Here is a 12,746-nt window from a genome sequence, read left to right on the forward strand (position 1 = left end):
ATCAAATAATATCAAGGAGGATTATTATTAGCAAGTGTATGCACAAACTTTATGGTTAGACATACAAAAGATATTATAAATTAAACAATCTTACAATGCAGTACTATAAGAATTGGGTGTGCACTAATTCCAATCTTATCTAACGTAATTGATGATACATAATGTAAGTGATATATAAAGTGAAATAGAATATTTTTAATACGATATAATAATGTTTTGCTCTTCTTACGTATTACATCTTATTGTAGGAATAAAAATACCGCTTTACTAATTGTAAGTGTTAATAGATCGGGGCAGGTGAGATACGTTTTAGAGACACGAATTATGAAACAAGTAAATACAACAAACTGAGATAGTCCTGCGAGATTGCAAAATAGGATAAAGAGATAATGAATTTTTTCGAAATATTTCTTAGGAAAGGTTAAACCTTTTTATCTGCATGAAATAAACTTTGCAAGTGCATATTAAGCGCTCCTTTGTGTTCGTTGATTATTTTCACATTTTTTTCAGATAGTATATGCTTAATGTAAGGTTACCTCCTGTCGGTAAAAGGAAGAGCTATTAAACGATTGTTAGCGACGCTTTTTAACAATTACCCCAATTTTATTTAAGCGTTACCTACCGACGATAATATATATATATATATATATATATATATGTATGTAGTAATATAAAGTATAATAAATAATATATTAACTGTAACTAAATAATCCAGGTTATATTTAGAGTGTTATTTAAAATAGAACGCTAATAACGCATTAGATATTTAAAAAGTATGTAATATATTAAATATTGCTGTTTATATTACGTCAATATTCTTAATACTTTTTATTTTGTTTTCTAGAAAGGAAATGGAAAACAAAATAATTTTTGGAAATACCTATTTTTTTTTACAATGCAATGTATATTATTGCTGAACATATGTACAACGGTATATTTACATTGTCGTTACAAAAGTTGTGAGAACATAACTGTAAACTAGATTATGTTTCAATTTACATACCTACCTCCGCACAACACTCATACACGTTTCGTTACTTAAAATAAAAAAAAAAAAAAAAAAAAAGAAATAAGAAGAAGAATCCCATCCATACACTTTGACATTCAATAGATCTAATTTTATACATACATATATATATATATATATATATATATATATATATATATATATATATGCACGCGTGATTTATTTATTTTCTTACCTGACTTTTATTTTGGATTAATTAGCAGCAATTAATAATTAACATTATTTTTCTCATTGAGGAATTTCACTATTGATTATAAATTCTTTTGCAAAAAACGCGGTAGGAGTGCAAAAGATAAATGTCATAAGGTTACAAAATTTTTGTTATTTAACGAATTTTACGACGTTTTCATTGCGCGAGGTTGTAATAATAAATTATCCAATTTTCGTTTCCAAACAATCGTCATTAAAAAATGGAATGGTTTACATTAAATAACTCTATAATATAGGTATATTCGATAAGAGTATTCTCTTACATACAATGTCCGTTCGAATGAGTGATATACTAAGAAATATAAATAAGTCTAATTACATGGAATAATTGCATTGATATTTTCTCATACATATGTAAATAAATGTACATTCTCGGAAGAAAAAAAAGAGAAAGACATTGTTTTATTCAACAATAGCTATAACCGAAGTTTGTGTAAAGTCTTTAAACTTTGTTATGTCACTTAAATGAATTCTTTCAGTTGAAATGCCATCGATATTCGATATATTAAAATATATTTCTCGCATTCGTTGCAGTTATCCTTATTGTGTGTGTGTGTGTGTGTGTGTGAGAGAGAAATTTGGATCTGAACGTTGCGTCAAGATTGCATCGGGGTTGCGTCTTACCAATGATTATAAAAAATGATGGGAAAACGTAGGTATCGTTGCTCGTTTACGACTCATTGCCATGTTTCTGTTGAAACGTTTTGAATAAAAAAAAAAAAAAAGCATTGAAAACGCCAAGCTTGGTGACGACCTTCCAGATGCAGGATCGAACGACGATCCATTCGCTATTGAAAGGACTGTTCTTTCGAAAAAGTGAGTAAACTTAATCAATGACATCCGCAGCTCTTTACAACCATATTCTTATACTTCTTTAAAATAACGTTGCTCTCGTCGAGAAAATATAAGACTGAAATGGCAGAAAGTTTCGTAGGCGCGCAACAGGGCTTTGGTACTTTACCGGGGCTCACGAGATGCACCAATGTTTGTACGATCGCATGATTGGTAGCGTTCATATGAGCGTTCAAGGGAAAATTACATTCACCGCTGCAATAATATGCGTCGTACCCGTCCGGTGCTATGATCCAGTCCTATAAAATCAATATTCATTATTCATCGATAAATAACAACAAGTTCTGACAAAGGCCGAATCGACAAATAGAAGAAATTTCTGCATAAAATAATGCATTAAGCGATTCTTCATTATTTACCTGCCACTGAAGATCCCTGAAGCTGACGTAGAGCGTTTGGATCTTGCAAGTTCTCGAGTTGTATTGCGCGCCAGGATCTACAATGCATTTATTTCGAAGATGTCAAATATCGTGTAGTCTAATATGCACGTACGTCTATTTAAGGAATTCTTTTTCTCTTTTTTTTTTCTTGTTAAATGTAAAAAAATAAATACGAGTCGAAGAACGATAATTACCGGTGTAAGGATTATTTCGATAATCTAAGCTAGACGATTCGCTTTTCTTTCTTCTCCTGGCATCACGTTTTTGTCTCACTTTCGATTCTCTGATGCCAGAGCTTTTGAAGTAACCCACCATAAAGGGTAGCTTGTCCGGATCACCTCTGAACCCAACGATGCCGATATCCTCTGGCCTCATCTCGTGCACTGAGACAAAAAATATAGCTATATGTATTAAAACTCGATTAACTTGTTAAAGTTTCTTTCATTTTGTGAATAAAAAGAAAGAATATCGATATATCGAACGTATTCCATCGATATTATTTAAACGGATCGTTTCAATTTTATTTCGACAATGTCTTTATTTCGACGCACACATTTGGCTTCATAAAAGGAAAGCTTGCGAATGGATACATACATACTTAAGTACGACGAATACATTTAAACGTATGTTTATTAGAATGGGTCTGCCTTTTGAGATTATTAATAGCCAACCTTCATGAATATTAACCATTTAAGAATCTCGAGCCTAACTCAAGCAGTCTGATACCTATCGAGCCGTTCACTTCGACGATATAGATTACAGTTCGCGGTTTCCCAACATGTTAGCCCTGCAATTAAGGCAACGTAGCGTTGCCACGTAGTATATCTTAATTATGTGGCATATATATATATATATATATATATATGTGTGTGTGTGTGTGTGTATATATAAGTATGTATATATATATATATATATATATATATATATATATGTGTGTGTGTGTGTATATATATAAGTATGTATATATATATATATATATATATATATATATATATATATATATATACATACATACATGCATACATACATATATACACACACGCATGCGCGCGCGCGCGCACTCACACACACACACAGCATGCATGTATGCATATATAATGTATGTAGTATATGTTAGGTACGCGCGTGCTCGCATCGATGATCGAGCTAGACATCGATTACCTACCGTTTACGTTTCTATCACCGTCGATGATTTTCAACAACGACAGCGACTAACGATCGAAAGGAAATTGGACTCTTGGGAGATACATATCGAAATGTATCTATCGATATTGTGCATGAACGTTTCACCATTGAATGCAGAAGAAACTTGACTGTGAAACGACCTTCCACATTGCATTACCGATAATTGAATAGCAATGATCAGCAAACCGAGCATCGTTCCACAGTAAATATTCAACGGCGTTTTATTTCCTTGAAGCAATTTATCAGTCCTTATTACACTAGTCGTGTCACGATCAATGCGTATAACTCTATCTTATGATTTATTTAACGGGTTCGTTCATAAAAAGAACGCTTGATCGCTATTTTTAACCGGAATCACTAACAGTTTCATAAGCATGCAAGATAATTTCCTTGTTGCTCCGGCACCTACTCCACGCAATTTCTCTAATTTATACGAAATTATACGAGATTATACGTAATTTTCCTTATTCTTGCGAATGAGATCTAAACAATATTTCACATCGTACGAATGAAAGGTATATGAAAGTAATTATGTGACATGTTTCAACTGTCAGAATGGATATAAATAATTCTTCTATCTTGCAAATTGTCAATTATTTTATTATTTAATATCCATAGGTCCCTGATGTATCCAAGTTTGCTTGGATGTATTCGTTAAGCAACATTCGAATAAAGTTATTCCGCGCATCGAGTTTACGATTCTCTCAGGTATGCGAATGTATGGGAACATATGAATACGTATGCGTTTCAATTGCTCGATCGTTATCTTATCACGAGTATATCGTATACGTGAAATAGTGAAATATTCAGTAACTATATGCAAATTTATAGAAAGACTCGTGAAAGATCGAATACATATTTAGACAGTTTTATTCTATTCGTACGACAAAGTTTCGCCTGCAAATTCGAAACGCACATTTCGTTGGATTCGTTGAGCGTAGGAATCTTCCCTTCCCTTCTCTTTCTTTTATCTTTCTTTTTCCACTTCTTCTTTCTTTTCTTCTTCTTCTTCTTTTTTCTTCCTCGACTCTCTCGTTGGCCACGAGGAGAAGGAAAGGAATAAAAAGAAAAAAGGCACCATTGCCTCGAGGCGCGGACCGGCGAAAGAGATTACACCGGTGACTCTCCGGGCAGGCATTGCTCGGTGTGTATGCAAATGATCCTTCTTACGGGCTCTCGGCCATGCAGAGAAGTTCGAGAAAGCTAGTAAATTGGTCCGCAGGAACGCGCATTTGCCGTGATTGCAACGGTCACCTGCCACTGTGATCGCGACGAATGCATGCCGTTACAGAACGATGGCTTCAGAGTTACGTTCGAACGAGCAGCCCCACGCGTATACATGTACGTATTACTTATTTCCAATAAACGGTTATACTAATTCATTCGCCATTAACGGTCTCTCTCTCTCTCTCTCTCTCTCTCTCTCTTTCTCTCCCTCTCTCTCTCTCTCTCTCTCTCTCTCTCTCTCTCTCTCTCTCTCTCTCTATCAGAACGTTGAAGAGTCTTAGAAATCTAGAAAATTGTAGCTTTTTCGATCAGAAATTTATAAAAGTGACACAATCTAATAAGACGTATATATATGTCACGCGTATCGAACGATCGCGTTTATATTCCGACATCGTGCACGAAAAAAGCGTACGTCGTGGAATGCGACGATTATAAGACATCTGTTGCTGCTACTGCACTCTGTTCCACTTTACGAAGTCGATCAAAGCTCCTCTCACTTCCTACTACATCGAAGAAATGCTCTTCTCTCCCGACTTTGAAAAGTGCTTCTTAGAAACGTTAACTAGAATTCTTTTAGAAAACGCGTGCATGTCCTTAAATTATTGAGAACAAGAGAATATATGATTCTTATCTTTATCTTTATCTTTATCTTCATTCTTCGAGATTCAAGGATAGAACGATCTTTATACACAAATTAAATACCAACTAATCTTGTATTATTGTAATATTCCTTCTAATCGATGCTTTTCACAATATTTATTTGTTTACATTGAGCCTGAAATACATTGAATTAAAATGTATATTGTTTGTAGGGTTATAAACCCGTTATGTGTCTCCGAACCCATCCCTAATACTGTTTGTATCAACCTAATGGTACAAGAAAAGAAAGAATAATAAAAGTATTACTATAGGACATACAATTTAAAATATCAAAGGATCTTTACACATGTCTGTAGTACCATTAGACGAAAGCGTATCACGCGCTGCGTCGTTAACTTTCCGAGGTGTTGCAAGTCGAGTATGCGTAGGCGTAACGTGGAAAAGAAGCATACATACGATTATTTGAGTGCGATAGCATCGCCTGACTGCACTTTCTAAAGAGTTTCATTTTTTGCAAGAAGAAAAAACTCTTTCGCGGAGAACAGAAGTAGCCACTTGATGAACGAGTCCAAACAAACGAGGAAAATTGACAACCCTTTGGTTGAGAGTCATCAAAAGAGAGAGAGAGAGAGAGAGAGAGAGAGAGAGAGAGAGAGAGAGAGTGGAAACGCGTGCATGAATATTCGTAGGTAAATACGTGTTGCAAGAGGAACGCGCCTCTCCACGAAGATAAAAAAGAAGGATATATTGTGGTATCTCTTTCTCGCTCTCTCTCTCTCTCTCTCTCTCTCTCTCTCTCTCTCCTCTTCTCTCCTCTTGAAGCTCGCGTGCACGCACACACGTATGCAGGTATCTCTCTTAATCCGTACGTACAGAAAAGATGTCTGTATGAAAGTGTGTACCTCCGATCTTGTGTTTTATATTGAATGATCAAAGGTAAACCGGTTGTACTGAGAATGAGAGAAGTGGAAGACGGTGTGCACGTGTGCGGGTATCAGAGAGAGAGAGAGAGAGAGAGAGAGAGAGAGAGAGAGAGAGAGAGAGAGAGAGAGAGAGAGAGAGAGAGAGAGAGAACAGTGACAGGGTATGGGAAGAAAGAAACAAGCAACAAAATGATCTAGGCGCGGCAAACAACAAACTCTACGGACACGCGACGTTCGGATGGTTTCAGCTACTTTGCTTGAAACATACCGCATTTATATATTCTCGATGATATCGTTGTAACCCACCAATAAGTCCCGATCGTGTTTTAACAATAAAAGGGTCACAATTAATGTCATCTTTTACTATCGTGTTTGAAACAGATCGATCTCTCGACAAAGTAATAAATATTTATTATTAAATATTATTCTAATAAAGTAATAAATGTTTGACTGATTAGGTTCTCATCTCTAAAGCCAAAGTAATCGAATTATAATATAATTGAATAAATTCAATATTTAATTATTTCGATTCCTGATGTGATTCTATTCACGAAATAATTGATGAATTTCTTATTCGCTATTAAAAACGAATTGCCTTTTGTTTCACTCTCCGTGATCTTCATCTGAAATTCAGTGACAAAATAAGATTCATGGTCGAAGTTATCGTATCATCTAGGTATCTTCTTTCTCTTTCCTTTCTGTATCCCTTTCCCCTTCGTGACGTGTCCAAACATCTGCCTTTTTTTCTTCTACATCTTAAACTGGAGAGAGACCATCTCACCGACATGGGAAGACAAGCAGACGCCAGGTCTCTCAGCAACCATTTGTAAAGAACTTTAAATTACTTATAAAATCATGCTGATGAATTGTATTTGCGCGAATGACGGAAAAAGGAAGCAACGTGTGCTTTTTCAATATTTTCTTAGATCAAGAACTTTTATTGAAGAAATTTCACTAAAGAAATCAATAAGAATTTCTTTCTCAATCGATTCTGATTACTTTAGAAAATGATACGAAAAAGTATGACTATTTGGCTAGTTACTGTTAGGTCTTAATAATTATGCGTGAGAGAAATGAGAGGAGGAGGCGGAGGAAGGAGAGAGGAAGAGAGTGAGAGAGAGAGAGAGAGAGAGAGAGAGAGAGAGAGAGAGAGAGCGAGAAACTCTTTCCAGAATGGAAGTGAGAGCTTGTAACAGGTGTATACTTATACGCGTCTATAGCATACAGTCTTCCTCGAGTCAGGTGTATAGGAACGATCCGGAATTCACCGCGTCGAACTTCTGACCCTAAAGCGTTTATTAGCCATGAGCTGTTGCTCAATGCATGCTGTAAGCACGCGCATCCGTGCATGTGTAAAAGCATATCCATGCTTAAGCACGCGTGAACTTCGCATTACGACAATTTACGTGTAATCACGTGGGCTTATCCCCCGCCCCCTCACCGTTTTCGTAGGCAATATCGTTTAGTAAGTAGCCTTCATCTTTGTAATCTATTTGAAGCAATTTTTTTCGAACATTTTCATTTTTATTACAACAATGTCGTTCATGCCTACAATTTGAAAACTCGTTTGTCGTACAAATACAATAAACAGAAAAAAAAGTATGATCGATCGATTATGCCTGAAAAAATAATCGAGCTTATAATAAAAATAACTGTCCACTCACCAGAACGATCGGCAGGATGAACCGAAAGATACAATCCTCGATTTCCATTGGGGTTATTCACCCAATGTGAAAGAGGTTCGCTGACGTTTAATGTCAACCATCCTTCTCTTCCTATTGTCGTGTTTATCGCATCAACATATTGTAATTCCCGTGACCTAAAAATATATAATATTATATTAATATACTAAAGTATAAAGCTATATAGCCAATCGTTTGCTGTCTTTAACAAATCACCAATGCAAGATCTGCCTTGTCATCCACTACAAAGAAGCACGCTTTGCGTCGTATTTAGATCCTTGAAGAGATAATTAACGTGCCTACGCATAATTAGAAAGAGAGATAGATAGAGAGTGAGAAAGAGAATGAGGGAAAGACAAACGAATAGACGGAGACAGAGAGAAACATGCGTTACTCATAATCTAACAATAAGTGCGTGTCAAATCGCACCGATACGTAGAAAAATCTACTTATCGTTACAGCATCGTCAATACATCTAATCATGTCTTATGCGAGTAGGAAACATTTCTAGTTTTTCCCGTTGAAACGAACGCCATCGGACGAGTTGACATAATAATTTTTTCGTACGTAATATATACCTATATACGTATATATAACTATCGGTATGTAGAGACATACATGTATATACCGATAATGAATTATCTCGTCACGTTCGTTTCTTCCCACGATAATTATTGCGTTTCAAATAACATTCCTCTCGCGTGAGCGCAAATCGATCGGATCTATCGGCTGAAAAGCATTAGATTCTTACGTAAACGAATTTGCATCGTCTCGCATACCTAGCTCATTCACTCGTTGCAATCATCATATCTATAACATCATCGTTTGGCAAATTGTCGAAATGAAAAAACCATTAAAAGTTGAAATTAATGTAAATTACTTCGCATTGGTGCATGCTTGGCCGCTTCACGAAGCACAATGAATCATGCGGAGAAAAAGATTGTGGGAACGTCGACTCTCGAAGAAGGTAGACCTGCCGATTATATATATATATATATATATATATATATATATATATATATATATATTATATATATGTACATATATATATACATAGAGAGAGAGAGAGAGAGAGAGACAGAGCTATATATACGGTCGGCTCACAAATTTTTTACAAACACTTGTCGAAGAGTGGCAGAGCGGAGCACGTGGTTGCGTCTTGTATCTGACAGAACATTTATAGAAACCTGAGCGCACATAAGAAAGCTGAGTCGCCAAGTTGTCTCGAAAGAAGCCTCAAGTAGATGAAGGAAAAGAAATAGGAAGAAAAGGATGCGTGACGCATCGAGGGAAACGAAGAAGGAGAGGAAAGAGTAGGAGGTGGAGGTGGAGACAGAGGAACTGCGTGCGTCTAACTGCGTAGGCACAGCGAGTAACTCGCATTCTTAACTCCTTGCCCGGAGTCCGTCGTCTCCACGGCTAATTTACCTCAATTTACGGAATAGCGTTTCCTGTCGGGGCCTGTATATCGGTCAGGTCGTAGTACCAAAGTCTGCGGAGGTACCAATGACGGACAGTGACGGGCATAGACACGCCGTCGCCATTCACGCTGGAAGCTCGGTCTTCCTCTCGGAAGGACCGAATTAATCGACCGACCGCTCTTCCATGCGTTAAATGCTCGTTCTTCTTCGTCGCGCGCGTACCCTGCCATATCAGATTTTATTCCTCCTCGATCTCCCTACCACCCGTATCGTCCTTGCCGAGATCCTTACATCGAGAAAGCTGGAAATGGTCCATTTGATAAGGAAAGACGTGCGATCTTTCGTACTTGAAAAATAACAACCATCTACTATCGTCATCACTATATGGCATACCTTAGACGCAACCATGGGTATGAATCAGACAACCAGAAAGACGGAAGAAAAAGAAAAAAGAAAAGAGAAAGAGATGAATGGGTCCTCGATGCTTTCTCACAGGTAGAACAAAAATACCTGACATTTTTTCGCTGACTTGAAGACCGCCTAATTAGGACTACGATGACGATGTCAAAAACCACCAATATTCCCTTTGCTCAAACGAAATTGGTCTTGCTTCTCTCTTGGAGATCAATTATCTCTTTAGATAAAATTATGAGAGTGATAGAAAAGACAGATTGAGAAAAAACAAAAGTCACAGAAAGAGACAGAAAGAGTGAGAAAATAAGAAATAGGTAAAGATAAAACGCTTCTTCTCTCGATTTCTTTGACATTTGAAATATGAATAACTAAGAAATGCACCTTCGTTCATAATCGACAAGATAAGTTGCGACTTATAACCTGCGAAGAAGAAACTTTTAATTCGCCACCTTTCATCGTATTAATTTCGAGAGTCCACATGGTAGATAGATGGATAGAAAAAGAGAGAGACATACATATATATGTATACACACATGTATACACACATATATATATACATATACATATACATATATGTATATATATATATATACATATATATATATATAAATATATATATATACATATATATATATATATATATATATATATATATATATATATATAGAGAGAGAGAGAGAGAGAGAGAGAGAGAGATCTCAACGAAAAACTGTTCAATCTTAAGGCTTACCCATCTTCACTTCTTAGAACCCGATATGCCGTGATCATGTAAGATCCACGATTCCTTCGATTTTTCACGTCTATGCTTCGATAAAGCCTTAATTCAGCTCCAATTATGTGTTCTCCAGGTGGAACATCCGAGACATCGAACCAAAGCCTTTTTCCGCGTTCGTGCCTCACCCCAGGAACGTGATGATCTGCGAATCGAGAAAAGCACTTTCATTAAGCCGTAATGTTTCAACGACGGTCACCGCGTGGAACGTAAATTTACGATGGGTTCGTTTAGAGGCAATTAGTCTCCACTCCTTATCTACTAAACTATGGAAGCTTCTGTCGTTAAAGATAAGGGGACAGCTAAAGGCAGGTCATTTACGAACGTTATAAAAATTCTCTTAGAAAGAATCTATCCGAACGTTTCTCAATGAGTCACGTTAAGTCGACAAAGTCACATGAAAAGAAATGAATTTCCCGCAAAATTCCGTTCGAACGGAAGAATCTTGATATATGGGTCAGTTTTCTTTTTTAGTTATACCGACAAAGCTTATTTCAAAGAGGAAGGCTTGTTTTAAAGATCGATAAGGGCAATTCTCGTAAACGAGGATCTCCAAAACGAGCCGTAGACAATTCGCAGCGTGAAATCGTCCTTTTTTTTTACCGTCAAAGCGGCTACAGTTAGAGACTATCTTACCCTTCGAGTTAAGAGAGAAGAAGGGTCATGGAAGAGGAGGAACGAAGAAAAGAGAAGGAAGAAAAAGGAAAGAGAAGAGAGAACATACTCTTTCCCATTCGCTTTCTTCCTCTAACGGCTCCAGAGGCCACAGAGGAGGCTTAAGTAATGCCTAATGTTTCTCTGATCAGAGGCGGGGAGGAGGAAGAGAACGAAGGAGAGCCGTATAGGAGGGCCTTAAGAGGGGGCGGGGAGCAGACGAGGGCATAAAAATTTGTTTTGTTTTTCTTGGACGGTCGCATTCCAACGGCACCTGATTGCCGCGAGCGAGGCTGGACCCCTGGCACTCGGGGTGGTCCCGAATAGCTCGAGTCCATTCTGGACCGCTCCACGCCAAGAGTGGACTTTTCTTTTTTACCCCCTCCGTACCCGTCCGTTCCACTCTACTCCATCCCACTTGGACTCCTCCACCCTCCCACAGCTTCATCCGACTTCTCTTACATTCAAACGCGCATCATAGTCCGACAACTGGCCACGAGGAAGTAGCCGTCCAAGAAAGAGTATATGCATTCTCTTATTTTTCGTTATCTTTCTTACTAGTTATCTACTCTCTTTTACGTACCTTTTGCATACCTATCGTACATACCTTATTCTCAAGGCTCTTTTACGATAAACTATTTTTCATACTTACTAACGACGAATCATTTAATTCTTCTACTAAGTAAAATTTGACATTATTTTAAGGCATTATTGGTATTTCTTCGAAAAGAATAAACTAAGCATCGTTAAGGCCGATCCGAGCCATTAGTCCTATCTAGTAAAGTCACAATCACTTTGCATTCGCCACTTTTCGACCTCGGCAAGAAACCGGACGGTCCATCATCTATCTATTCCTTCTAGATTCTCTCTTGGTTTTTGCTAAATGCTTCTCTCTCCCTCTTTCTCTCTCTCTCTTTCTCTCTCTCTCTCTCTCTCCCTCTCCCTCTCTCTCTCTCTCTCTCTCTCTCTCTCTGCCTCACTCTCGCTCTTGTCGGAAAGACAAGAGAGCCGCCCTTGGTAAAAGACAGATAGTCGAGAGAATGAGAGATGAAGAGAGGGGAAAGAGAACGGTCTTGGGAAGAGAGGAGCAAAAGAACTATCTGGGATGAACATGGGCGCCCAAGTTGAGACATTTTTACCTGCCCGCGGCTTCACGTGGGGAAAGAGAGATATTGACTCGTCTTCCCAATGAGGATACCCATGACCAATGGAAAGAGAATAAGTAAAAGGAAGAAAGAGAAAGGCGATGGAGAAACTTTAGATAATATATTGTAAAGATGCGCACGTGTATCAAGATGTTTTTATATCTATTTTATTAGCGATCCGAAGCGTTTTTCTTCGTTCTTTCGAATCAATCGATCAAAGAAATTATTTAATAACTATACGTGTGATATTCTTG

At 37.3% G+C, this 12,746-nt stretch overlaps 1 protein-coding gene across 2 annotated transcripts in view; it reads right to left on the minus strand.

Moving 5' to 3' along the window:
- Positions 1 to 737: 737 nt before the first annotated feature.
- Positions 738 to 12,746, minus strand: part of gbb (glass bottom boat) — a 15,807-nt gene continuing 3,798 nt past the window's right edge. The window contains exons 2-6 of one of the 2 annotated variants that reach the window (XM_085656540.1): positions 10,652 to 10,838; positions 8,069 to 8,223; positions 2,664 to 2,852; positions 2,449 to 2,525; positions 738 to 2,328 (exon numbers count right to left, since the gene is read on the minus strand). In XM_085656540.1, coding sequence (XP_085512666.1) covers positions 2,068 to 2,328; positions 2,449 to 2,525; positions 2,664 to 2,852; positions 8,069 to 8,223; positions 10,652 to 10,838 — 869 coding nt within the window. In that variant the 3' untranslated portion in view covers positions 738 to 2,067. The remainder of the gene's footprint in view (positions 2,329 to 2,448; positions 2,526 to 2,663; positions 2,853 to 8,068; positions 8,224 to 10,651; positions 10,839 to 12,746) is intronic. The other variant, XM_035878755.2, reaches the window with a different exon arrangement.

This window comes from Vespa mandarinia, chromosome 4 (assembly GCF_050613455.1).
Source record: "Vespa mandarinia isolate Hongniang chromosome 4, ASM5061345v1, whole genome shotgun sequence".
In the NCBI taxonomy this organism is placed as follows: domain Eukaryota; kingdom Metazoa; phylum Arthropoda; class Insecta; order Hymenoptera; family Vespidae; genus Vespa; species Vespa mandarinia.